The 26,237-nt window shown below is 43.9% G+C and overlaps 1 protein-coding gene across 10 annotated transcripts in view; it reads right to left on the bottom strand.

The window, feature by feature from the left end:
* Positions 1-939: 939 nt before the first annotated feature.
* kmr (kramer) overlaps positions 940-26,237 on the bottom strand; it is a 49,461-nt gene continuing 24,163 nt past the window's right edge. For 2 of the 10 annotated variants that reach the window (NM_001104307.3, NM_001144575.2), the window contains 11 exons: positions 17,644-19,966; positions 15,161-16,241; positions 8,945-9,231; positions 8,580-8,717; positions 8,131-8,424; positions 7,824-8,054; positions 5,824-7,149; positions 5,581-5,763; positions 5,428-5,520; positions 5,245-5,362; positions 3,969-4,299 (listed from right to left, as the gene is read on the bottom strand). In NM_001104307.3, the coding sequence (NP_001097777.1) occupies positions 4,277-4,299; positions 5,245-5,362; positions 5,428-5,520; positions 5,581-5,763; positions 5,824-7,149; positions 7,824-8,054; positions 8,131-8,424; positions 8,580-8,717; positions 8,945-9,231; positions 15,161-16,241; positions 17,644-19,932 (6,063 nt within the window). In that variant the 5' untranslated portion in view covers positions 19,933-19,966 and the 3' untranslated portion in view covers positions 3,969-4,276. Of the gene's footprint in view, positions 2,907-3,302; positions 4,300-4,522; positions 4,922-5,244; positions 5,363-5,427; positions 5,521-5,580; positions 5,764-5,823; positions 7,150-7,823; positions 8,055-8,130; positions 8,425-8,579; positions 8,718-8,944; positions 9,232-9,692; positions 13,364-15,160; positions 16,242-17,643; positions 19,967-20,611; positions 20,824-26,237 lie in introns of those variants that run through there. The other 8 variants (NM_142053.2, NM_001275622.1, NM_001275619.2 and 5 more) reach the window with 8 other exon arrangements.

Genomic DNA, 26,237 nt, shown 5'->3' with positions numbered 1-26,237 from the left:
TCGGTTAATGATAATTCAGGTTTTTCATACCAACTACCAATTTACATATGTATGTACATAAGCCACCGCGTTCATAGGTCGATTGTTTCTTGAGCATATTGTAATTAGTCGGGCCGATGTTGGTCCGGAATAGCTGCTAACGTACATTAATTGCCAGTAAATGTGACAAAATGTTGTTAATTTTGCGGTCGTCGTCGAATTGAACCCCATTGAGTGCGTTGTGCGGCAGTGCGAAAACCTCACAGATTAACGTATTTGTTAGCCATTACACTTGGGAAAATATCTGTATAATAATTACTAACTTGTGAAGCAAGCGTAATTTACGCATATAATAAATTAAAATTAAAAAAAAAATTACTAAAAAGTTTGCCTATACTATATAAATATTAAGTATAGTAGTCAATTTAAATTTAGTTTTCCTTGCTGGAAAATCTAACATGAGAGACATCTAACCGTGTTGAAATTGTTCAAATTTGGCCACTTGTATATAAAACTTTTTTTGTGTATTAATTATAGCCAATCCAAATTTGGCTATCACTGAAGCACTTGTGGGCGATCCACTGAGCCACAAGAGTCACGATTATGCTAATGTGATATCGGGCTGTGATAAGACTCTTTTAGAAAGTTATCGAATGCTCCACATTTCACCCGATACATCTATGAACACTCCCACGCCCGTAGTGCCAGCATTTACGTCGATTTCTGGGTCTATTTGTCATTCCAGAGGCGTCGGGCCGGAATACAAATCAAAGTTAATATCTATATGTTGGACTCATTGTGATTCACGGCGTTGGAGATTCCGCCCCTTAGCATTGATCTTGAATTTAGCCGCCAATTGGCAGCGAGATTCGTCATAAGTCTGGGCAGTAAGTGACCAGTCGTCCAGTTCCTGGTTCCGTAAAACCTTCGTGATGTTACAATGGAAACAATGGCGCATTTGAATTTTCAACTATAATCTTTATTGATAACATTTCTCGGTCGCAGTTTATCGTCTTCAACTCTTATCATATTATGACGTACAGTTTGTATGTATGTATGTATATGTTTATGTATATCTCTATATATATATATATATATGCAATAAATATTTGTTGAGTGTGTTCTTGTTATATAATGTTTTTCCCTCCCACTTTCGGAGGTATGCGTGCCTATATGCCTGGTGCAGTAGCAATTATAAGCCGACATATCTGTCAGTATCTATATGTATATGTATATATATATATATACTTTGACTTCGCTTAACTTCTTCTGTGGGTGCGCAAACTTAGGGGAAAACTTGAGAGCAAATAATTTACATACACACATCCATATAGCACCGCGAAATGTACAAACAACTTGTGTGGAATTATTGGGGAACTTAGCGATAATGATAAAAGAACTTTAAACCATACCGTACCAAATAGATAATAACAACTAAAAGCTAATAACTTAAAATATACTTTTGTACAATTTTGCAGGGATCGTTTTCGTCTAGATTATATAGTACTCTCTATTAACATTTTTACGTCGTTGTTCATTCGGGTTAGTAAGTTTATTATCAATATTTATAATTGTGAATAGAGCTATGCGAATTTTTCAATAACTTTTGAAGTTTTCATAGACATTAAATTCAACCAGCGATTGCGTATAATTTTATCCATTGACTTGTATTGCAATTTCATTTTTAAAAACATTCATCAACATGATCAAATATTTGACTTCAACCGCTTTCCTTTTTAATTGCCTGGCTAATTGACCTACATTTAAATAATTATGTGTACGATTGTGTATATTAATAGCATTATGCATGTCGTAATTCAGCGTTGCCTTTTATATGTTCTCGTTTCAATACAATTCAATTATATTTCCTCAGTTGTGTATTCATATTAGTCCATTATTATTTATAATTGTGATAGGTACGTTTGGGAAAATGCTGCGAAAGTTCAAAGTGCATTGAGTGCGCTGTGCGTTCTATCGGATACTCATAGTTATTCCAGAGTTCCTGCCCTATAGGTATGATGTTATCGGATTCTGACTTGAGTCCCTAGCTAAACTAACTTTGATGCCACTGCTGTTGATATTCTGCTGACTGATCTTAAAAACTTGTTCATATCAAATGCGATAATAATATTGGCTCCAAAAGTGGTTCAATTAATGCAACTGCTTCTGGTTGGTGTGTTTTTTTCATTTGTTTGTTCCATTGTAGAGAAAATGCGCTACTCTCGAAAAGTCCGTTTCAAAAGTCTTTGAAGTTATTGTATTAGTTGTCGTGAATGAGTTTTGACCTGTCACTCCTCTACATTGTAAGCCCTTCAGGAACGTATTTGATTCGCCTCAACTCCGATTTAAATCTGTTATTGCTGACCCTATACCCAAAATCGAATTTCCTACAGTTCAAGAACGCTCGCTAATTGTGTGTAATTGATATCGTTTAAATGACTTGTAACACGCTTACAGTGATATGTTGAATCTTTGATTTCCATATTGTATATGTTGTATATATATAATAATATGCTTAGTATCATTTATGCAATAACAATCGTCTCGCAAAAATTCGTTTCTTTATTATTTAACCCCACTCCATCTGACTTTCGATTTTTCGTAGTCCTTTCGCAACAGATACATACGAGTATATGTATATAACGCCCCTCTTCCCAAAAAACTCAGTCACATTTAAGAATTGATACGTTTCTCGGTTAAAATTGTTAGCAAATTTCCTAGTTTGATTTTCAAGATAAATGCAGCGGATATTGTGCCTGAATAGTATAATTCGCTAATCGGAGTTAGTTAATTAGTTGACGTTGTCGATCGTGTTTAGCTGTAAAAGTTGTCGCGTTGCTGGTATATCGGCAGTGGTTCACTTGGTGACTCCGATCGGTTTTCATCATCTTGGTTCGATCTTTCGGCCGCCTTTGACATGGCTTTCTCTGTGGGTCGAAAAAAAAGAGTCAAAGTGTTAGTACGCCATGTTTAAAATATACGTTTTCTTAGTTCAAAAACCTTCCCAAGCGTGCTGTAAAAGTTTGAGTATAAAAAAGAGTACACCGATAACCATTTGGAAGTATATATATCGTGTGTGTTTGTCGGATTTGTGTCCTTTTTTCGGAACTTTGTTGTTTGGTAGTGTGTGTTGTCTGCTACTCCTGTCTTAGCTGTTTTCTTGGTGCTTTGAGCTTATACTTACTCGATTTAGCGCTTCTTGACTCTTATTGGCAACTTTTATACGCATGTTAGGCAGTGCAGAAATTTAGTTTGGAAACTCAGCCATTTGCATTTCGAATTAATTTTAAAACTTTTGCAAACAATTCAAGACACAATTTTTAAAACCTTTAAAATCACTGCGTACTTGTTAAATTCCAATTTTTGCGACAATTATTACTTAAAATTTATTTAATATAGTTCAGCATTCTTTTTGGTAATTTAATAAAAGTTTAATCCTCCGATATTACTGTCCTGGCTTTATATGACTTTTTTCTCTTATTAATTATTGAAATTTGGATTTGATATTATTTCTATTATTGAATAACTGGGTATTCTTTAATTTCCAATATAGTTGCTCTTTGTTGAAATAATTAAAATCTGTGCTCAGTTTGGTGATTTACTATTTTTTGTGAATTTTTTGGTGTTTGGTAAGTTTGCATGTTTGTGGTTTAGTGGATTAGTGTAAGAGTGCGTTATCATTTACAGCTTATATAGTATACAATTATATTTATGGCGTGCAGGTTAATTATTTCGGCCAATATATTTGATATCTAGGCTAAGCAGAGTTTTGGTCGTGATTACATAATGCCTGGAAGCTAATCGATTACAGTTTATTTATGGTTATGGTATAAACAAGATGTGTACAAACCTGGACTTACGTAATCGTATATCTGTTGTTGTTCTTGTTGTTCTTGTGCTTGTTGTTGTTGTTGTACTTGTTCTTGTTGCTATTGCGTTGCAGTTTATTCTTGTTGTCGTTTTTTCTCTTTTTTTCTGTTTTTTTTTTTAGTATTCTTGTTGTGAGCTGTTGCGTTTGATTTGGGTGAGTTTTTTATGTGAGTTTAGCATGCTGTAAATCTCAACTTCGCGTGTGTTCTTGTTTGCTGTAGTTACTGTATAGTTAGGTGTATCGTACTAGTTATGCATATATATGTTTGGTATGTTTCGAACAGCAAACTCATTTACCGCGTATCGTTATGCGAACCCTCTCAGATTGGCAAAAAAAAACACACAACGTGAACAAAAGTTAAATGCAATGCATAGGTATGTAAAACACAAAAGGTGAACAGAAACAACTCGACAAGCTACTTGCAAATTAGTTGTGACTAGTGGGATTTCCTAGAAAAATATGCAAAACAAACAAATAAACATGTAGAATTAAACGAATGCAAAAATTATACAATTATAAGATTAACGTAAATTGAGTGTTAGTTTTATAATAAATATATACCTTCCTAGGGCCTTTCAACCTCAATAACATACAAAATCATCTCTTAAATAAATATGGTCTAATACGAATTATTCACAATATGATTATTGAAATATTTATTTAAAACAAATTAGAAACTCCTGAGAATTCTCAGCTTGATATGCTTTCTGGGTCTGCTAACATTGCGTATGCGCAATATGTGAAATATGCAATCTTGCGGAAGTTCATAGAACTCTCATCGATGGTTACTTAATTTATAATTAATTATACATAATCTGGTCGGGTGCAGATGCGAATGCATGAGAGGGCAATGTGGGCCACAGGTTTTGAGATGTATGATTGACTGTTGAGAGTGTCTAGATTGTGTGTTTGGAGGTGTGTCATTGTGAGAAGGGGTTATGAACTTTGGACGACGCCGGTGATTACGCACGCAATGAGGTGGGGGGGCATGATCATTGAGTTCTTATGCGAACGGGGGCTTAACGCTTTAGATTAGATGGTATGCATATGATATGTTTTATCATTAATCATCTAGAAATCAGAAAGAGTTGAAAGAAGATACATATATAGAGATTAGAAGAGCATAGAGTTGACAGTTTGAAATGGATGGGTTTTCTGGCATGGTTAGATTACACTGAATAAACGCTTAGGTATATATATACGTATAGATAAATAACACAAGGGTCTATATGTTCGATTTCGAGAGAGCATATTAGTAAGAACATAAACATGGAACATAAACTCAACTTGCACGGCATTGCATTGGTTCTTTATTTTCGGGTATCGATTGGAACTTAACACAAGGATTATCATCTGGTAGGAGACCTAATGTATTCCAGGTTGACTCTACTTACCGGCCACGATCTTGCTGACTTGCATCACCTGTTGGGCCAGGATTTGGTTGAGTTGCAGCAGGTGCTCGCGCTGCTTCTTCTCGGCGTTGATTTTGCTCGGGGGCAGGCTTTCGTTTTCCTGAAGGAATTGAATTATTTTAAATGAATATATATGGATATATGGACTGAGTCTGGGAGGCTTACATTGCTGCTAATGGGCGCCTCAGCCAGCATTTTCTTGATGGACTCGACCTTCTCCTGACGACGCTTCTTTTCCTCCGGCGACAGCTCGGGCGTCTATTTAAATTTAAATAGATTAATAAATTGAATAAAAAAAAACGATTATTAATTTCTCACTGTTTCAGGTATGTAACGCTCGGGTATGACTATTTTGTTCGGTGCCAGCAGCAAATTGTCTATGGTGTTCTCGGATATCTTTTCGCCCTGTCCCAAAGCAGAACGAACGACATCAGGAGCATTCATTCGCGGTCGCAGGGCCACCTCCATATCCAAATCATCGCGAGCTCTCCAGTTGGTGTTCTGAAAACGGAAAAATTATTAGTTAAAATGACGACATTAATTTCCTTATCATTCGCTTACATTTCGATTCATATCGTTTTCGGCCTGCACCTTTTCCATGGCTTTCTGATTGACATTGTTTGGCGCAGTGTAGTGTCGCCTCTTCTCCCTTGGAACCGCTCTGCGATGCTTGTGGTGCGGTGGCACCTTCTCCACCACCTTCTCGGTGTCCTCCGATGCCGAACCGGCGGACATTTCGTTGATGATCTGGCGGGCAGCAACGCTCTGGAACACTGGCTCCGGACTGATGTCCGTAAGGCTTTTGTTGAGGCTCTGCAGGGAATCGGTCTTGGTCCGCAAGGCCACGCGGGCACTGTCCCTCGAGGGATTCGCCTGCTGCTGGAGCTGCTTGGCGAAATAGGCATTGGCCAGTGGATTAAGGTGCTCCCGCTGCTCCCTTTGCTGATGATTGTGGTGATGACCATTGCTCTGTGGTGCCGGTGGTGGTGGCGGCTGATGCTCGTAGTTGCTGTTCCGATCGTAATCGTAGCCACCATTATAGTGGTGACCATTCTGCTTGCCACCATTCAGATGACGACTGTGTCGTTGTTTCGGGGGCTCACTGTAGTTTCGGGGCAATGACTTGGATCGACTGTGGTGCCCGTTGGTCATCGGTTCTTCCAAGTTTTGAGCGTACAGCTGCTGTTCCCTCTGCTGTTGGGCATATTGCTCCTCCTCCAGGACCTGATCCAGATTCTGAATGGAGTTGCTTAGACCCCTTTCACTGCGATCGCGATTCCGACGTTCAGACTCTCGCTTGACAATCCTCACTGTCTTAATCTCCTGCTTCTCCAAGCCCAGCGCGAATGGATTGCTGTCCAGGAAACCATCACTGTCCACTCCACTCATCTCGATGGCATCGCTACTGCCATTGTATCGATTGTAGTCACTCAGTTTGGTCGAACTATTGGTGTCCACATAGAGGGGAGTGGATAGGTTCAAAGTGGAATCATTCAACTGCTGGCGGGATCCGCATCGCAGCATATTAGCATCCAAATCGGTTTCCGTCCAACTAGTTGAGTTGCTTCGCTTCTTCAGACTGCCATTGGTGGAGCCACCGCCGTTCATCTCCTTGTTACCAATCTCCTGGTACAACCTGGTCGAGTTCTCCGTCAGCTGGCGAACTGCGGAGCTGAGTTCGTGGCGTTGTCTTTGCATATCGCCCACCAGGGACTGCACTCGCTCCAATTCCGAGGCCAAAACGGCGGCAGTTTGGTCACCATTGATGTGAGAGCCATCACCGTTCATTCCATTGGTGGTGGATCCTCGAACGGCTTGTACCTTCTGACGGAGAAGGAGTAACTCCTGCTCCAGGCGAGCATTTCCCGCCACTGTCTGCTCCAGTTTCTGCAAGGTAGCATTACGGATTAATTGGTTGGCTCTCGGGTTACGAGAATGGCACATGCAGCAGAGCCACAAACACGAGAAGTCTTTTGCATTAATCCTATCATTTGAGCTTTTCTAATCACTAGTTGAATAAAAGACTATCCTTGTTATATAAAAAACTTTATACCTCGATTTCAATTCATTTAAATTGTGATAGCTTGTGATAGCCATAGTAACAAACGTATTCTGATATATATATTTATTCTGCACATCAATTCCTTATTGACAAAACATTTTTATTTCAAATGTAATGCATTTTTATTTATCTAACTAAGCACATGTAAAATTCGGAATGAAAAACTTGTTGATTATAATAATTTTTTTATAAATTTCTATCATAGGCTCAGCAAAAGGTAGGTGGACTAAAAAGCAAATAATTTTGATATCGATTTTAAGTGCAACAACATTGTTTGGCTAGCAAAAATGTACTCTTTCAACTTTGGAATTTAATTAAAATTTTCCCTCTCTACCTATTCTCTATATATATGTATTTTCATGAACTCCTGTTTATAATTTAATCCTGGTAAAATTAGTTTTTGGTTAGTTACATAAGCGACATGCGAAGCTCAAGCAGACAAATAACACGCAGTGGTGGACACAAAATGCAAAAAACTTCTACTAGGCACCTTGGATACCTTAGAGTTCTCGGCCAGAAGCTGATGAACCCGCGACAGCTCACGCTCCAGGATGTGCTGCTGCTTCTTGGCCGCCTCCAGGGCCATGGGCGTGGCATTGCTGTCGTGGATGCGAGCCCTCAATCCTCCCAAGGCTCGCTCGAGATCTTCCTTGTCCCGCTGCAAACTCTGCAAAGTGCCCGACTCCTCCTGCAGCAGCTGATCCAGTTGGTAGAGCTCACGCACCTTGGCCTAAATATTTCAAATATATTTATTTATTTATACTCTACTTTTGTTATAGGTGTGCTTAATAAATAAATATCCATACCTGCAACTCTGCCTGATTGGGACTGAGACGCTCCCACTGCTGCTGCTCCTCTTGCAGCATTTGCTGCTCCTGCATCCGCTGATTGAACTCCAGGCGATCCAGTGTGGCTGGTTGGACCCTGCCGTTTGCATCGTTGCGATACAGTGAGCCCAACTTGACCATGTTGTCCACCAAATTGACCAGCGGCTTGCTCTTCTCGTAGTGCCGCTCCAGGTCCAAAAGGTGCTGCTTCAAGTAGTCCAAACGCTGGATACTCTCGGCTCTGGTCAAACCCTCGGCACTTCGCAGGCGATTCTGTGAAGGATTACATATATGCATTGTTAGTGGGGCTACTTAAAATAATATTTTAAACAGTGAGATGGGCTTAAAATAGATTTAGTCACAGAACCAGCACCAGAAGTTAGCCAAAACCTCCCGAAGATAAACATAAAATGCACTTGTTTATCCACCTGCACATCATGGATATCGCTGCAGCACTGCTCGATGGCCCTGGCAGTCTGGCTACTCTGTCTCCTCAACTGAATCAGCAAAAGGACCAGCTCCTCGTGGGTGCGACTCAGCAAATCCCCGGCCGAGACATCCAAGTTCTGTGGGTTGTGTAAACATATGTTAAGCTTTCGTTCGTTCCTGCCCCCAAAGTAGCAAATTCGGTGAGAAGCATTTCATTGAGTTTCATTTTTCATGCTCTCGTAACATTTTAATTGTATGGACGGACAATAGGTTTAAGACTGCTTACTCACAGAATTGAGTGAGGTATGTCAAATTTTGGAAAGATTCTGAAATGCGCTTAAGTTTTAACCCGACATGAACTCACCCTGATCTGACTGCTTGTCTCGCGTTCCAGCATATCGATTTCCGCCCTACTTCCGGTGTGCCGCATCCGGAACTGCTGATGATTTTGGGGCGTGGATGTGGCCAATCCAGATCCGTTTGCGGCATACAGACCGCGATCCGTGAGCACCGTATTCTTGGCGTACTTAGTTTCCGCCGCTCCACCATAGTAGGGTGCAAAAGCGGACTCCTGATGGACATCCGAGGGATCCGGCTTCACCGTCAGATTTCCCACCGGCAGATTGTTCACATTGCGCACGGAAATCGAGGCTATAAGGTCACAGAGATTTGATTAGGAAACTGAGGTAATTTCAAATGGTCGAGTGAATTGAGGGGATTGGGCTTAAAATAGTTTCAATGCGTGCGCGAAATATTTAGAAAAGCAATCAGTAATCGGTTAGCGAATGCCCAGCAGTTGTACGGAATATTTAATTTGGATTTGTAATTGGTGTTGGCTCTGTGTTGCACTAATATTTGTATAATTTTTCCTGGGTGGGTGGGTTATGGAAATATCTACGGATGTTTAGCATATATTTTATCTGTATCTGCAGCTGCTGGCTCTTGTATGGCTATTTGTAACTTCCCAAATAAGTTATCTATCTATGGATTTGTTCAACTTTACAGATGTGAGTGCATGGGTGAGAATGTGAGTGAGTGGCGAATATATTTACAAGCGCTTCAATGACTTAATGAAATAAGTGGGTTGGATAAATAAGTATAAGTTTGCTTACCAGTTGATTAATTAAACAAAACAACATAACACAACAATAATGACAATAACAGCAACAACAACAGCAACAGTGACAGTCAACAAAACAAATAGAGCACTACCTAATCGAAAATTATGACGGGCAAACAGAGTGACATAAAATATTTTGGAGAGTGCAAAATCAAAAGTTGCAAAATTGCAAAATGCAAAGCTAAAATTGAAACTACGGAAATGATTGCACACATATATTTTTCGGAACGGAAACGAGGAGGTTGCATTTTCCGCGGTGCTAGCCTCACTAATTATTGTTGTTCGCTCTTGACTTTTTGCCCGTCGCCATGGGATTGCCATTGGCATCATCCATGGAACTATTGTTCAACTGCTGAACTATGGAGCGCACACTGCTGGTTAGGGGCAGGTGGGCAGAGCTAGCTCCTGTAGCCTCAACTCCGCTGTGGTTGCTCTTCATTAGGCCACTCGACATGGCATCCCACTGACGGATGGTCTCGCGATCCAGTTCGTTTGATTTGTGTGACAAATTCGAGGCGGTCTCCTCCCGCAGGACCTCGTAGACATCGGAATCCGTTTGGTCGTGGTCGTGCGAGGAGGACGTAGTGTCCATCAGTTGCACATAGACATCATGCTCGTTGGTTATGTGCGGATGCTGGCGCGGCTTCAAGCTGTCATTCACATAGGTCACCTCGCGGCTCAGTTTTGCCTTGGGCGTACTAGAAATTGGTGGAGCAGCCGTAATCCTGTCCAGATCGTCCAAGGATCTGGCATGCCGCTGGGACACCCGACGCAAGCTCTCCCGCCACAGAGCATCCTCCTCCCAGAGCAGCTCGCCACCTAAAACTGAAAGGTTGGTATGGACATTATTCGACGGGGTCTTGCCAGCCTCCTCCGTGTTTTCACCAGCACCATCTTCGTTAGGATTGCCATCATCCGACGGATTGCTACCACCAATCGTTTTACGAGCGAGATTTGTGTTTTTAGTAGTTGTGAGATATGAATGGACCACCGGGTTTAGTGCACCACCACTGCTACCACTGCCCTCCATCTCTGCCGGCAGATCCACAGATTTGTTCAGCTTGAGATTCTTGTTGCTCAGCTTCTCGTTGTTGTCCTTCTGCCCACAATAGATGTTCTTGCTATCGATGGCCTGATCCTTGTCCACCAGTGCGTCCACATTGAACTGATGCCGATCGATGGGATTATGTATGTGGGCAATGTTCAGCCCATGTGCATGGATATCCCGCTGATTGTTCAAGGGCGGCGGTGCTGGCAGCTCGGAGTAGTAATAAGGAGCCGACTGGGTGGATATATTGCTGTTATTGCGACTGTGGATAATCCGTAATGCCGTTGCTCCAGCTTCACCCAACTGCTGAATTGAGTCCGTGGAGGAGAGAAAGTGTATGTTACCATAGAAATGCTGCTCCTCGTCCTCGGCATTCCGGAATGTTTTCGGTGGCTTGATGAGATTGGTCAGGATATCGGCTCCGGCTGCCGCATTTGCATCATTCAGCAGGTGACTGGTGGGCGTGGCCTGACCGGTGGACAGATGCAAATGGCTCAGGTACGTGTCCAATTCATGACTACTTAGGGTTTCCTCAAACTGTTCGCTCAACGACTCAATCTCACTGATGGATTCTTGGGAAAGTGGTCTCCTCGAACGCTGGCGATCCAATTCGGAGTCCGATCTCTGGCGGAATTCCACGGACTCGTTTTCACTGCTTAAGGGCAGAGAATTATTGCTGGTACACCTCTGCTGTTGACCCCTCCTGCGATATAGATCCAAATCCGAGGATGTTCGGGAACTTGTATCGGTCAGCTGGCAACTATAGTTGGAGTCGGATAATGTCCTGGCGTGATGCTGCTGCGGCGGTGTGGCTGGAACCAATAATCTCTGCGGTGTCATCCGCACCTTGGTGAAATGGTCAGGCAAGGAGAGACGACTACTTTTCAGAGTAGGACTGGGCACAGCTTTCGGCAGATTCAGGGACGTATTGCTGGCATGCATCTTGGGCAATTGCTCGTACGATAGATTCACTTTGCCATTGCTATCCTTTCTTTTCACAGTATCATAGTGCTCGGAGGAGAAGATCTCCTCCGTTTTCAGCTCCTCCATGGGCGGTGGTGAAGCGGGAATGGGTGGTGGTGGCAATATCTCACTATCCGAGCTCTCTGCATAATTGTTGAGAGGCGTTGAGGCTCCCAAGTAGTAAGAAGCTGGCCTAAATGTGTCCGATAAACTGAAACGTGACCTGGAGCGCAGTTTCTTAGCCTCTAACTGCTGTCGGCTGCTCTCGTCATCCGCATCCGAACTATCGCTGGCCAAGGCCAGGGCACTTTTGGCCGGCTTAAGTATATCGGGCATGTCCTTGCCCTGTCGCTTCTTGGTCTTCTTCTTCAGGGTTTCAGTGCCCGATTTCTTGCACTTCTTTAAAGTGGAACGGCCCGAAGAGCAGTGGGCCTCTTCGGTGGCTGGCACTGCGGATGATGCCTTTACCCCTGCCAGTTCCATGTAGACAGGCTCCGTTTTGGTGGTCACCTTGAAGGCACTCGAACTGGTGCTAGCCAAACACATTATCTCGTAGTTGCTTCTACAATCCTCGTCCTGTATGCCCTTTGTCATCTCTACATAGTGATTCTCCTCCTCCTCCTCGGCGTACGTCGCGGAAACTAAGGTCAGGACACCCGGCTGACCCAGTTCCACTTTCTTGGGCGTCATGGGCAGATAGTGACTCTCGTCGAATTGTTGGTCCGTGGGTGTGATGGGCTCGTTAACATATATCTGCTGCAGTTCCCGCTCCTCAGCCAGTTCCTGGGATTCTACTGCCTCGACGACAGCTTCATCCTCATCATCTTGAGCCAGAGCTTCATCTATATCATCATCTGTGTACTCCTCGCAAGCCGTGCTGTCATCCTCATCCTCCAGCTCCTGCTCCTCCTCGTTCGATTCTAATTTCTGGTCTTTTATAACCTTTGGAGCCCCCATATCCTCCTCGCCTGGAATGGGTTTACTTTCCGCTGTTGGTGTCAGGTCCTCCTCTTCGTTTTCCTGTTGTTGCTTCTGCTGGTCCTGCTGTTCCTTGAACAGCTTTAGTTGCATTAGCATGGGCGTCTCCTCGGGATCGGTAATGGCTGCATTGCTGTGAGGGATTTTACTTTCGGGGATTGGCTTGCCAAACTCCATGTTCTCGTAGTTGCTAACCAGCTTATTGTTGTACACAGGCACATAATTGGCATTCTGAGGCGACTTGGGCGCCGTTTTCTTTGGCAGAATGGGTACGGGCTCAGCCTCAACATTCTCCTGCTCCTCATCCTCTTGCTTCTGCTCCTCCTCATTTCCCATCGCCTTGGGCAATTGCAATCTGAGCTTTGGCCGCTCTTCCAGATGTTTGGGTTGCACCTGAATAATGCGGGTTTTGCTGGCCTCGTGCACTTTCAAAATGGGCTTTAGTTGGAATTTCGCTTTGGTTGATGACGCTGTTGATGACGATGATGGTGTCGCCTCTGTTTCTGTTTGGTTGGGTGTCTCTAGATTTTTGCTACTACCAAGATTTGTGATTGCTAACGCTGCTGTTGTTGTTGCCACTATTGCCTGTGATGTCGTTGCTTTAGTTGTTGTTTTTGACGATGATGACCTTCCTGCCGTTGCACTATACAAGTTATCATCATCCACAGTCCCAGCTGCGATTCGATTCGTTTCGTTTCGATATTGTTAATTATTTGATGGCGATTATCGAGTTTCGATCGATCATTGTCGATCATTGTTTTACATTTACAGCATTTACAAATTGAGATATTTTGTTAAAGAGTTACCAAATTCAACGTATACACAACGAATTATTTATAAATGTTTGTATGGAAAAGAAGAAATATATAAAACACATTTGTATATCTTGCTGGTTGGTACATATGTATGTAATTAAAATCAATCAAATGGGTGGTCGATTGCGCTATGAGCCCAGATTGAGTTTGAGTTTTATTTGGTTTTTGCTTATTTATTGTTTTTGGGTTTTAGTGCAAAATTTACAGCGGCATTTAGTAGTGGAAATACCAAGCACCCGGTTGTCATGATGGAAAAACGAATATGTAATATATGTATATGTATATATGAATGAAACAAATCCGATACGAAACTACGCCAAAAATGTTTACTAAACCCATGATAGATAGAGATTTCCAAAAAACAAAAGGGAGAGATAGATTTATGGACTACAGAAATATTGGATTTTCGTTTTACACACTCCGTTTTCCATCGGATAAAGGCAAATGGAAGAATTTGTGTGTACTTTTGATTTAAGTTTTCGGCCAACCATTTTAAACTGGCCAGAATTTCGGTTCATGTGTTGCCTACTTTTTGGCAGCATTGTTAAATTAATTACTCGATACTTTTCAATTTGCTTCTGAATTTTGCTTTTGTGTGGGTGCGGAGTTCTGTGTACATGCCTATGTATATGTATTTGTATTTGTGTGCGCACGGCAGGAAGGTTTCGATATTCGACATAAATTGCTTTCTGTTGCGTACATTCAAATTAACCATATTTATTAAAACATAAAACAAGGCAACAAAAAATTGTAATACACACCGTGTATTAACTACATGAAGCTTTTAATTGTTTAGTCTGGCGTCTGAACATTATAAATTAGCATTGAAATGGTTAAGGCTTATAAATAGTTAATGGTCAGAGTTTGGACCAAAATGTGGCCTGTCAAGGCCAGATGAGGTCCTTTATTTATAGATTTCTAAAGTCCTTAAGCGGAAGGGCAACGCAGATGCAAATGCAACAAAGTAACCTGGGATGACTACAAAAGTAATGGAAAAAGCAGACATCTCAAGTTGTCAAGACTATAAAACATGCAACTAACTGAAAGCAAAAGCCAAGTCGCCAAGTAAAATTAAAAGTATAAATATAAATATAAAATAAAAAACAAAACAAAGTGAGGTACGCAGAACAGGGCAGCACGGTTAGCAACAGCTACAGATACTGATAAATAAAAAGATACAGCTATGGATACGATACGATACTGATGCAAATAGAGATACATACTACGTTTATGCGCGCGCATTAAATGCAAAAAAAAATGCAGTCTGCTAAACAAATATAATTCACCAAAACTACAGAATTGTTATTTTTCAATTGCATTATTTTTAATGCAAAATAAATATGGCCGTAGGATAATTGGCTTTAAATTGCATAATTAAACGTATATTTCAATAAAGTTGTTTAAAGTTCCAACGAATTTAATTTAAGACTTTGCACATTGCAGACAAGAATGAAGCATTAGGCTTTAATAAACATTTTCATGAATGTTAGCAATGTAAACCTTTATATATGTAATTCATTACTTTGCTTGCGCATAAACGTAGTTTAAGATTCGTAGAAGAGAGAGTTACAGATATAGACGTATTACAAAGGGACAGAGTTGAAGCCAAGCAGAATGGGGAATACGTAATGGAAGTCATCGCGGACTAGGACTCACCCTCATCATCCGAGGAGTAGTTGTTGTACACCACTCCCCCAGGTCCCACGTTGGCCTGGCTCTCGGATCGCGATCGCTGGATGCCCGATGCTGATGGTGGATTTCCAGCCCCCTGAGCAGTGCCATTTCCATTGCCCACCAATACGGTTTTACCCGCCTGGGGTGCATAGCGTGCTCCACTGGCCACCGCAGTGGATGCCAGCAAGATGTTTGGATTGCTGCCCAACTTGGACATGGCGGACATGTTGCTGCCGCCCTGTTGAATACCCTTGCGTGTCAAAGGTGACTGCAACATGCGCTGTTTCCACTCTAGCAGACGCTTCATGGACTCCTCCCGCTTCCGTTCGCCATCCAGATTATGCTGCGGCGAGTTGGAGGCACCTGCTCCACCCGTGGGCGATGTGGTCGTGGAATTGCCAGCCGAATAGTCATCATCCATTCCTCCCGATCTTTTGGGCAAACGGGCGCTAGCGGATCTCAGGAACTGCTCGTTCTTGCTAATGATCTCCTGGGTGGACATCGACGGCGGGAAAATGGAGCCCGGGTGAACATTCAGTGGCGGCAGATCTTCTTGCTGCGGCGACTGCAGCTGGGAGGCCACCGAACGTCCCTGACTGGCGGATCGGCTCATCCGCGGCATGCTGCTGGCCCCACCACCCTGCGCCTCGGCCAGAAGTTCCTGCCGCTTGTAGGCCCGCTCGTAGGGATTCTCATAGCCAATGGTGTTTACCCCAGAATTGAAATCTGCCCCCGTGGTGCGATAGCTACCCGGCTGCTGCGGCTGTGCGGCACCAGCTCCGCCGCTCTGCAGATACAACGCACTCTTCCGCATCTTGTCCGCATAGCTGGCCTCCGAGTAGTAGAAGCTGTCCGGTGTGCGATTGATGTCCAAGCTGGACTTGGGCCTCGGCGCCCTGCCGCTCTCCTGCTGGCTTTGGGCCACCGCCGCGGCCGCAGCGGCAGCAGCTGCCTCGGCACGAGCCTCGTACTCCAAGAAATCCGCCGAATGGGGACGCACTATGGCCGCCGCTGTGCGGGCACGCAAGTCCATGGTATTGATTAGTTGATCGGCGGCACTGGCCTACAAATGGGCGAAAAAGGGGAGAACGGGTAGATGTTAGAAAAGGGTTATGTAATTGCAACGGGGTAAATGGGCTTGTGAATTCTTAACTACTTTTGCACTCGTCAAAACTAGAGGCAGTCAGTTATGAAAAGATTTTACAAAATTTCAGATTTCAATTGCAATTTACATTTTTGCATACTATTTTCCTTAGACTTTAAGTTTAAGTTTAATGACCGTCTTTAATGGTCCATGCCATAGACTTATTTTCGGAAACATTTTCAAGTTTTTAAGTGTGGAATATTGGCGTGGCCCGTAACTTGTTTGGAACTTGGAAGGCGGCGCAGCTGGTCTCTTGGCCAGGAACCCGGGGCCATAAATCATGCACGCGACTCATTTCCCGGCTAACTTGCTGTGCCTGACCTGACCCACTAAACAGCTGCCCCACCCACCTAACCCAAAGGGGCGGCGAGTGCATATAGAGTTGCATTCGAAGGAAATTGTCGGTGCACTGGTGGCCATGCATTTAGGAGTGGGTGTAACCTCTTCCTTCACCGAAACGTCTGCAATTTAGCAACCCACTGACATACTAAAGTCCAATTAAATTGTGAGTTGCGGACTTGAGACAGCAGCTGCTCGAAACCGAAAGTTTCCGAGAAAGACTCTGGAGGAGCTGGTGTTCTACACCATCATTCCATCCATCGTTCATCAATGGGGGCACTTTCAGCAGCAGCACAAACAGCAGCTGCTTTTGTGAGTGTGGCTTTCTGGAGTCGTCGGAGCGTGAGGATGAAGGAGTTATCTTTACAGGAGCCGGCCACCTCTGATTGGAGCACCAGAAACTGCAAGGGCAAATAAAAGTGAAAAGCTGATACGTGCTAAGGTGCAAGACTCCTCAGCCAGCGAAACTTTGCAACTAGGTCAGGGAACGAGAGTCGGAAATGAAACACCATCATCATCTATGCCCCTTTTCAGTTTTCCTCCTCCTTCGCCGGTTTTTTTTTTTTTTGTAAGCACTGGCAGTTCCCCCGATTTGCGGCAATCAGACAACATCAAGTGGCATCGCTGATGATTTGGTGGGCTGACCTTTGCCGGTGCCACGCCCCCGAGCTCGAAGCTCACAGCTCCCAGCTTCCCACTATGCGAAGCACCCATAAAGCTGGAGGATGCAATGCCAAGTGGCAGGTCATCAACAATCGCAATCGCAATCGGAATCGCAACTCATGGCTGCCTTGGGGCTGTGGTTTGCCTTTTTGACTGCCTTTGAGAATTGCACTCACTGGTTGTGCTCTCAAACCCACTTATTTTTCTAATAATAGTTTCAAAGCAATATGAGGACTTTAAATGGATTTAAAAGTATTTTAAGATATTAAGTAAAAAACTAAAATTGAGCTAAATTAACTGTGTTAATTTTCAGACTCACCTCCAAATGATTGGGCGTGTACCGTTGCGGCATCGCGGGCACATGCTTGCTGCCATCGTAGCTGGGCGGACTCAGCGGTCTGCGGTAGCTGGCCGCCTCCTGGAGAAGTGCCTCCTGGGCGGACATGGGCACTCCGCCGCCACCTGCCAGTTGCGACATGTTGTAGATATCCTCGTAGTCTGCTGCAGCTGCTGCGGCGGCAAAGAGCCGCTGCTGCTTGGAGCGCCCATAGGCATCGGGTGTCCTGCGCTCCGCCTGTAGCAACTGCTGCTGGGTGGGATATGTTCCATTCGGGCCCTGTCGCTGCTGCATCAACTTGGCCATGTACATCTCCCGCTCGCCGTAGATCTCCTCGGCGGCGCGTTGTTGCTGCAACCGCGCAATCTGCTCCTCCATGTCCAGTTGCTGTTGCTGGAACTGCGCCTCCAGATGGTCCAGGGAGTACTGCTGCTGCGCCTGTTGCAACTGCAAGGCGGTGGACACATGTCCAGTTCGAGTGTCATAGATGGCGTGATGTTGCTGCGGTTGCTGCTGCTGTTGCTGCTGAGATCGTTGGTGTTGCTGCTGCTGGTACAATTGCTGCGTGGGCGACATAAGGCGGCGACTAGGATGTTGCTGCTGCTGTTCGTTGTGCTCGGGTGATGGTGACGAGTAGCCACCATCGTTAATGCGTCTCGGCTTGGGTGGTGCATTTGCATAGAGGGGTTGTCCACTCCCACTGCCTCCTCCACTGCTGCCCGTATTTTCCGACGATGGTGTTGGCTGCCCTTTGCCAGGGTGCGATTGCAATGTGTGAATGCCGGAATCGGAGTTCTCGCCACTGTGATTCAGCGAGGAATTTACACTTGGCTCCGATTCCCCACTGCTGGGTGCCTGCATTAAGCTGGCCGCTGCCAGTGCCCTTACCCACTGCATCATAGCCTCCGAATTATCGGCCGCCAGCCAATAGGTACGCATATTCTGATGCTCGCACTTAAAGGCAAACTTGCGATAGATCTTGTCCTCGGGCAAACAGGCGGATACGCGATATGAGGGCAGCAGCACTGATCCCAAAAGCTTCTCCTCCTCGGGTCCCTTGTAGTAGTACAGGCAGTACTCGGCCAGAACGAACCAACGTTTACGCCACACTTTCAGGCCATCGGAGCCCTGTTTGTGCAGCCAACCCGATAGGGTAACCGGCGTGGATGGTGGCCTCTTGGTAATGGGTGACTTTAGAGCCTGTATGGAACCGGCACTCTTCTTGCGATCCAACGGAGCATGGCTGGGACTTTTGGTCGAGTTCGATGATGACTCCTCCGAACTGGGCGTGGCCTTGGGCTTGACCGCTGATATTTGGGTCTGGCAAGCTTGGTTCACCACATGGTTGGGATGATTTTGCTGAATATAAACGGTACCATGCTCGCTGCCCGGGGTTTGCAAGTCGTTTTTGTGTCGATGCTGCTGTTGTTGTTGCTGCAATTGCTGTTGCTGTTGCTGTTGCTGGTGCAACTGCTGTTGCAGCTGCTGCTGCTGGGCGTACAATTGCTCCTGGTAGTGTTTGGGCATTGCAGGCTGCTGCGACTGCTGTTGCTGCTGCTGCTGTTGCTGTTGCAATTTGAGAGGACCCTGGGCAGGTTGATATTGATTTTGCAAATTAAGCGAAGAGGGTGGAGCCCGCTGTTGCTGTTGTTGTTGCTGCTGCTGTTGCTGCTGCTGTTGTTGCTGCTGATTGAGAGCGGTCATGGTGGAGACCATGCTGGACGACTGACTCATGTGGTAGTGATTTGTGGGCGGGTTCATGGCCTGTCGCAAGGCAAATGTCCGCTGCTGCTGCTGGGCGGCCTCGCTTTGTGTGGCCATCTGTGCCTGCATCTTGGCCGCCTGCAGCTGCTGATACTGCGACTGCAGTGCCGAAATTGGATGATGACCTGCCATGGCATTGTTGGCATGCAATCTTCCAGCTGCCGCCAGATACGTTCGCTCCGTGGGCGATTGATATAGCTGCTCCCCGGCCGCAGTGCCTCCGCTGCTGGAGTACGACTGATGGTAGGGGGAGCTGTGTGAACTGCTCGATGTTCCACCGCCGTGCTTCATTAGATTGTAATGCTTGGACTGCGGCTGCATGTCAATAGGCGACAGGGGTCCACCGCCGCTGGAACTGGTGGCCGTGGGCGATTGTTGGTACAATGCCTGACTGTACGCCGCCGTTCGGTAGTCCACGAGATTCGTCTGGTAGGCCAGCGGCAACTTCTTCTGCTGCTGCGCCAGGATCGCTGCCTCCTGCAGCTGCTGCAGCTTCTTGGCGTCCATGGTGCCGGCGGTGAAGAGGGGCGGCGCCTCCAACCTGCAAATGCGGAATGGAAAAGCAGAAATCCGATCAGTAAAGTTCGCAACGCAGGCGGAAAAGTGATTCAATCAAATGTGGTCAGCGGGTTTAAATTGCTAGAAAGGCTATTTTTTCATTCTTCAATAAAAACCAAAATCATTATTCATTATTATATTATTAAGTGAACATGTATTTAGGGCTTAATCTGACTATTAAAGTATTTATTAAGGGCATTTTGATTACACTCTGCTTTTAAATCCTAATTCCTTAATTCTTTTTAATAATTTGAGCAAAAAAAGGGTAAATTTATCATCGTTTTTTTTTCCGTTCAAGTTTTGCAGTGGTGAATCGCTAAATTGTTGAAATACTTAACAGTCTTTACAAGGGGTTAAGCTTTAGTCGAGGGTCTTTGCGAGATTCGCGAGCTGCGGAAGACACGGAGGCCGTGGAAAATGCAACTGGCTCAGCGCGTAATTGACCGTAATTGATTAACTGCAGTCGCCGCTCCGGCCACAAACACACGGCTGACCTTGCCGGCCTCATTTTCTCAATGGGAAATGGGAAATCGGAAGGGGAAATGGGGTGGGCAATGGGGTGGTGCATGGGGTGGAAAGGGTTGCAGATAACTTTCATAGACAGATCAACGAGATTTACACTACTCACCAGTCCCACAGCTGATAAATGCAGCCAAACATTTTTGCACTTTTTCGCCTTTCTGTTTGTGTCGTGTAGATTTTGTTAATTCGTTTAATAACTTAATTGGCCTTATTGCCTTAATTGAATTGCACTAATTTCTTTCTCGCGCCCGCATTGCTGTTTTTATTGTAATGAGTTTTGATTTGATTATTCGATTGGCTGCAAAAACTCAATTAAAACTTTTCGATTGAAATGTGGCGGCCTCTTTTTTTCGCGTTGCCTTTCGCGTGTGTGCCTCCGACTTTTTGGGGTGCCACCAAAAGAAAACCAACAAAAAACTGGGAATTGCAGTCGCCGTCTAGTTGCAATTGAAACTGCGAATGTGTCTATTTTTATTGGAGGGGAACCGCAGATTTATTTGTCTACCCCGGCGGCAATTGCCAAGTGCAAAAAAAATTCAGACAGGCAAAAATTAAATTAAAGCCATAAGGAAAGGCAGGTAGCTTAAATTTTATTTTGGTTATGTTTTTGATTGCAGCTAAATCGAATTTAATTTAATTTTGTTTCATGCCTGCTTCGAATTGTTTTGTACTAAGCATATTTAATGCGTATACAAAACATCATAAATTTCTTTAGCAAGTGGAGCGTCCCCCAAGCAGAACACAAAAAAATAAATCATCTCCAAGGAAACAATAATGCCCTGGTCGAGTATTGAACATGAATTCGGTTTTAATGTGAGTGGTGGCAAATGGAATGGAGAAATCCAGATACAACACACCCGGGCAAACATTTGTGAAGCCAAACACACTCGATAATTGCTATATCGAATGACAATTTTAATGCAATTTAACGTTGAAAACTGTGAGGGTGCAGATTGCAGAATGCAGAATGCACGGATAGATGCATCTGCAATGAGACCAGTCTCGAATGCATTTAAGCAAATGAAATATGGATTGCCCTTATTGAAGCTCCGGCACATTCCACCAGCGGAAGGGCCAAAATGGCGAGGATTCTCTTCTGTTTTATCCTGTCTGCCTGGGAATTAAGTGAATCCTTAACCATTAAAAATGTAGCACACAGAAAAACGAGTCTTACAACACAAATATCGAAGTTAAAAATTCTTTTCGAAAGATTTTAATACATGTTTTTTAACGATATTTCAAAAGATTGCCCTAGAACATTTTCCAAAATACTTTTTCACACAGTATGTAAAAAAGTAAAGACACTTAAGTATTTGAGCAGCTGAAATGGCTCCGTTTTTCTCTCCATGTCTGAAACTTGACTCTTGTATTGAGAGCAAAATCCTGTTGAAAATGTTACGCAATAAATAAGCAATTGATATGAGGTTAACAGCCATTCACGACCAGACTTTTTCTACGCCCAGTATGTGAGAGTTAGAACCATCAGTGGCTATTTCATGCCACAATCAACATTGGCCAAGCAATTTTATAATTGCCAGCCAGCCGGGCCGCAATTTGTATGGCTTTCAATTACCGCCCGGCGTTTGGCAAAAAGCGCAATGCTTGAAAAACTGGAAGAAAGACGTGGCCCAAAGCAGAACTCACAATAAAATATTGGCGGCGGAACAACAATACAAAATCAATACGGATTAAACGGCAGGACTCTCGCCGCCCATCCACTGGTCCTTCGAGCCGGATTTTATTTATTTATGCGGGCTGGCTGGCTGGCTAGCTGGCTGGCTGGAAACGAAAAGGGACTGAAACGACCGCCTTGCAGCTTCTTGATGTTGCATTTTCCATTTTTCCACCCGCTTTTCCTCGCTTGACAGACGTCGCTAATGTGAGCATGAAAAATTACCACAGAAATATTTTATGCACACAAGGGGTGGGGGGAGGGTGAACAAGGAATGTGCCAAAAAAATATGTGCATATAAATGGCCCACATACTGCGATACTACTATACATATATACATAGTGAATATTATGCTGAAGGATGATATAAATTTGGCGTTGGGCCAGGCCCAAAAACATGACGAGGCTAATGGTAATGATACACAACATATTATGCTTATTTATATAACAAATTACAATAGGACCGATTAGAGGTCATCTGCACATCTGTGTTTACATAGTCGCACTGGAGTTCCATCCAATCACACTACTCCCCGAAAATTTCGCTTTTGTTTCGCTCATTATATTTGCTCGGATATGCATGTGTTCAAATATTTGAAAGCTGGCCGAAATATGAAAATGATGATTGCGGATAAACTATGTATGTCCAATAATCGAGCTCAATTCGCTTGTTTGGCATTTTGATTGGCATGTGAGTTTTCCCATTTCCATCAGTAAATCCAAATAAAATCGCGCATACGACCTGTGGTATGCGCCGTGGAATTCAATTATCATTGATAGGTTTTTTTTCCACATACGCGTGTAATTATGATATCAGGGCATGCCACGCCTGTCAAAAAATATTTTTTGATATGGGTTAGATAGGGCTTTGCCTACTCTTGAGGGATACTCTGTTTAGGCTTGCCCTGTTTATTTTTAGCTGGAATTTAATTGCTGTGACATATGCAACAGTCTGTCAACCGCAAGCACACACACACACACACACCCACGCACCTCAAAGGTAGGAGACACACCTGCTGTGAAGTTGAGCTCCCCGCAATCCGGCCACCAACTGTCCACAATGACGTCATTACCGCCAATGACAAGTGCCACTCAGGCCAAAAGGAAAACCGAGAGAGAGAGACACAGAAGATGGCAACCAACTTCCATCAGCCACTTCAGTTTGAATTGGCCAGAGTCGGAAAAAGCCGCCCACGAACTGGACAACTTAATTAATATCGGTATCTGCCCCCTTGCCCCACTATTTTTCAACCTCACTATTCTATATAGACTCTTGTTATACGCTAAGTGCAATTATAAATACTCATCGAGCCAAGATTGCGAAGTAGTTAAAGCTCCAGAAAACGAAGTGGAAACGTAAATAATGTGTGAAAAGTACAGCAAACTTGGGTGGGTCGGGTAGGAAAAATCAATAAACAAGAAAAAGCGAAATGTTGAGATACACAAGAAGACGGCTGAAAGTGTGACAAACTTGGGAGCATTGGGAAAAGTGGCCCACACATTGAGATACACATAGATCGAAAGACACGGAAAGAAACTATGTATATAATTCCCGGAAATCTAGCACAACTATTTTGTGTAACTTTCAGCGCATGTGTACAATAAAGAAAGTTGTATGAATCCTGCATTTTCCTAAAAAATCTGATTATAATGCTCATATATCTTTCCTTCTATAAATACTTTAGCTGATAAAAAAAGGATACTTAAGTCTTTAAATAATGATTTTCCTCTCTGCAGAAATGTTCTTCAGTACTTTTGGGTTTTATTTTTTGCCATTTTCTCGACAGCCCTCTGGGTATTTGGCACATCATGACCTTGCCAGTCGTTTTTGATGAGTTGTCAAAGGGCAGGAGGATATGTACATACTTAAGTATTTTGTTTGGGCCATGTGAATTTGGGCCAAAAGTGTTGCATAATATTTGCCTGAAGGCTGGAATAGCCAGTACTTTAACCCATCTCCTCATTTCACACGTAATTTTGCGGGGAAGTGAAAATGGAAAACGTTTGCTTATTGCTTATTGATCTTGCTGGTCAGTCAACCGTTTGTAAAATTTGCATTCCGCAAAACAATTGAAAGCAATTAAACTCAAATCAATCATTAAATTGAGTGTGTATGAGTAGCGGATAATGCTTAATAGCATTCGACGGCAATCTGTTTTGCTGGCGATACAATTACGCTGAATTCGCAACGATTCTGTAGCCTTTGGCTAGCATAAATCAAAAACGGTTCGATCTATGGTTTTGAGTTATTAATTGAAGCTGCCAGAGTCAGGGGACTCTGGTTTCAGGGCCAGACCAGAGTTCGGAGTTACCTGATATCGGAAATTGGATTTTGGTTCAGAGTTCGAAAGAAGCGGCATGCGAAGCCTGTGGCATGTTGGTTCTAAATAGTTTTCCCAAGTATGATGAAATCAAAGTTTTGTTTAAACAACATTTAAGCCCAGCAGGAGCAACAGCAGCCGCCCCAATTCAAACTTGCCCACTTGATTTGCCAGACACTGTGTGTGCTCTTGAAGAAGAACAACGGCTGGGTTAGAACACCACCACCACCTCTCCAAAAGCCGACAGCAACATCCAAAACATTCCGGGGAGAAGGTCCTTGCAACAAGGCATAAATATTCATGGCTATAGTTGTACGGGAAAGCGAACGGGTGGGATACATTCAGATGGATAGAGATGCACACGACCAAATGCCTCAATAAGGCGTGTGTGTACCGAAAAAAAATTAGATGCAATTAACTTAATTACACATTCAAAGTCCAATAAGAAAGCATGCACTAAGAAATAATAAATGTAACTTAATGTTAGCTGCATTGATCTAATAATTTATGAAGGCATTTAAAGTGCAACGGAAAAAGTCCAAATATTTTAACGAAACTCAAGACTTGTATATTTAGGAAAATTACTTGGTAAATTATCTAAAATAAATCTCTGATTTGGAACTAAAATTCATTTAACAATCTAGTTTGGCTCAGTGTGTTTATGTATGCGTCAACTTCTGCCCAGAATGACACTTGATGATGGAGATTTTGTTGCTTTCACTTTTGCCATTCTCGTAGTGGGTTGTTGTCCTTAAGCCTCCTGGCTGGCTGGCTGGCTGACTTGATTGGCATAGACGCCGAACGAGAGAAGAGCAACAGACGTGCATGCATCATCATCATCATCATCGCAGCCATCGTCATCATGGTTGTTGTCCTCCTGGTGGGTGCAGTTCCATTTTATCTCACTGTAACCCACAATCAGGAGCCAGGACACGTCCTTCTCGAGGAGCAGCTAAGGTGTCAATGCAGCCCAGGCGGCGGCAAAAAGGCCAGACAAGTCGCTCTTTTGCTCGTTCACTGTCTCCAAGGTGATTATCAATGGGATGCCTATATCCTGGCGCCGAAAGGAAGCCAAAGTTCGGTGTTAGGACGCTAAGTGAGCGTGGGAAGCTGAATAAGTCATTGAGCGAAAATTTCATCAAGGCATCATGATGGCATTTCGCTAATGCTCGCTTTCATTTGCGCCTTGCACAAGTTAAAAATTCAAATCAAGGCAAGGACACACACCAACACTCTAGCAAAGAGTTTATCAGGGAAACATGAGCGATGCGATGAAAATGGCGGCTGTCATTCATGTTGCATACTAATTTAAATACGTGGCACGCACAGAACGAGTCCTGTGGCAAACACTGGGAATGAGAGCGGGGCAAAATGGTAGGAAACCCCGGGATACAGACGGTGAAAAATCCTGCCCACCTCACATCACCCACATCCAAAATGCGGTGCTGTTACCCATTTCCGCTTCTGGCAGCAGCACACAAAAGCCACTCGAGTCCTTGCCTCCAGGATGTGTGCCACGTTTATTGCTGCCACTCTCTCTCTCTCTCTCCCTCTCTCTCTGACTCCTACCCCCTCCAAACTTCCCAGCAGAAAACCCTCCTGGAAACAAAGACAAGCACAAATATTTTTCCGTTTTTAGTTGTCGCAAAAAGTTTGCTTTGTGCTTGCTGGTATATGTACTATGTGTTTGGGTTCGAGCGCTTTTGTTTATTGTATATTTGTTTGGCATTTTCTTGCACA

Source organism: Drosophila melanogaster, chromosome 3R, assembly GCF_000001215.4.
Source record: "Drosophila melanogaster chromosome 3R".
In the NCBI taxonomy this organism is placed as follows: Eukaryota; Metazoa; Arthropoda; class Insecta; order Diptera; family Drosophilidae; genus Drosophila; species Drosophila melanogaster.
The sequence above is the reverse complement of the archived record's forward strand: the minus strand, read 5'-3'. Positions and strand labels throughout refer to the sequence as shown.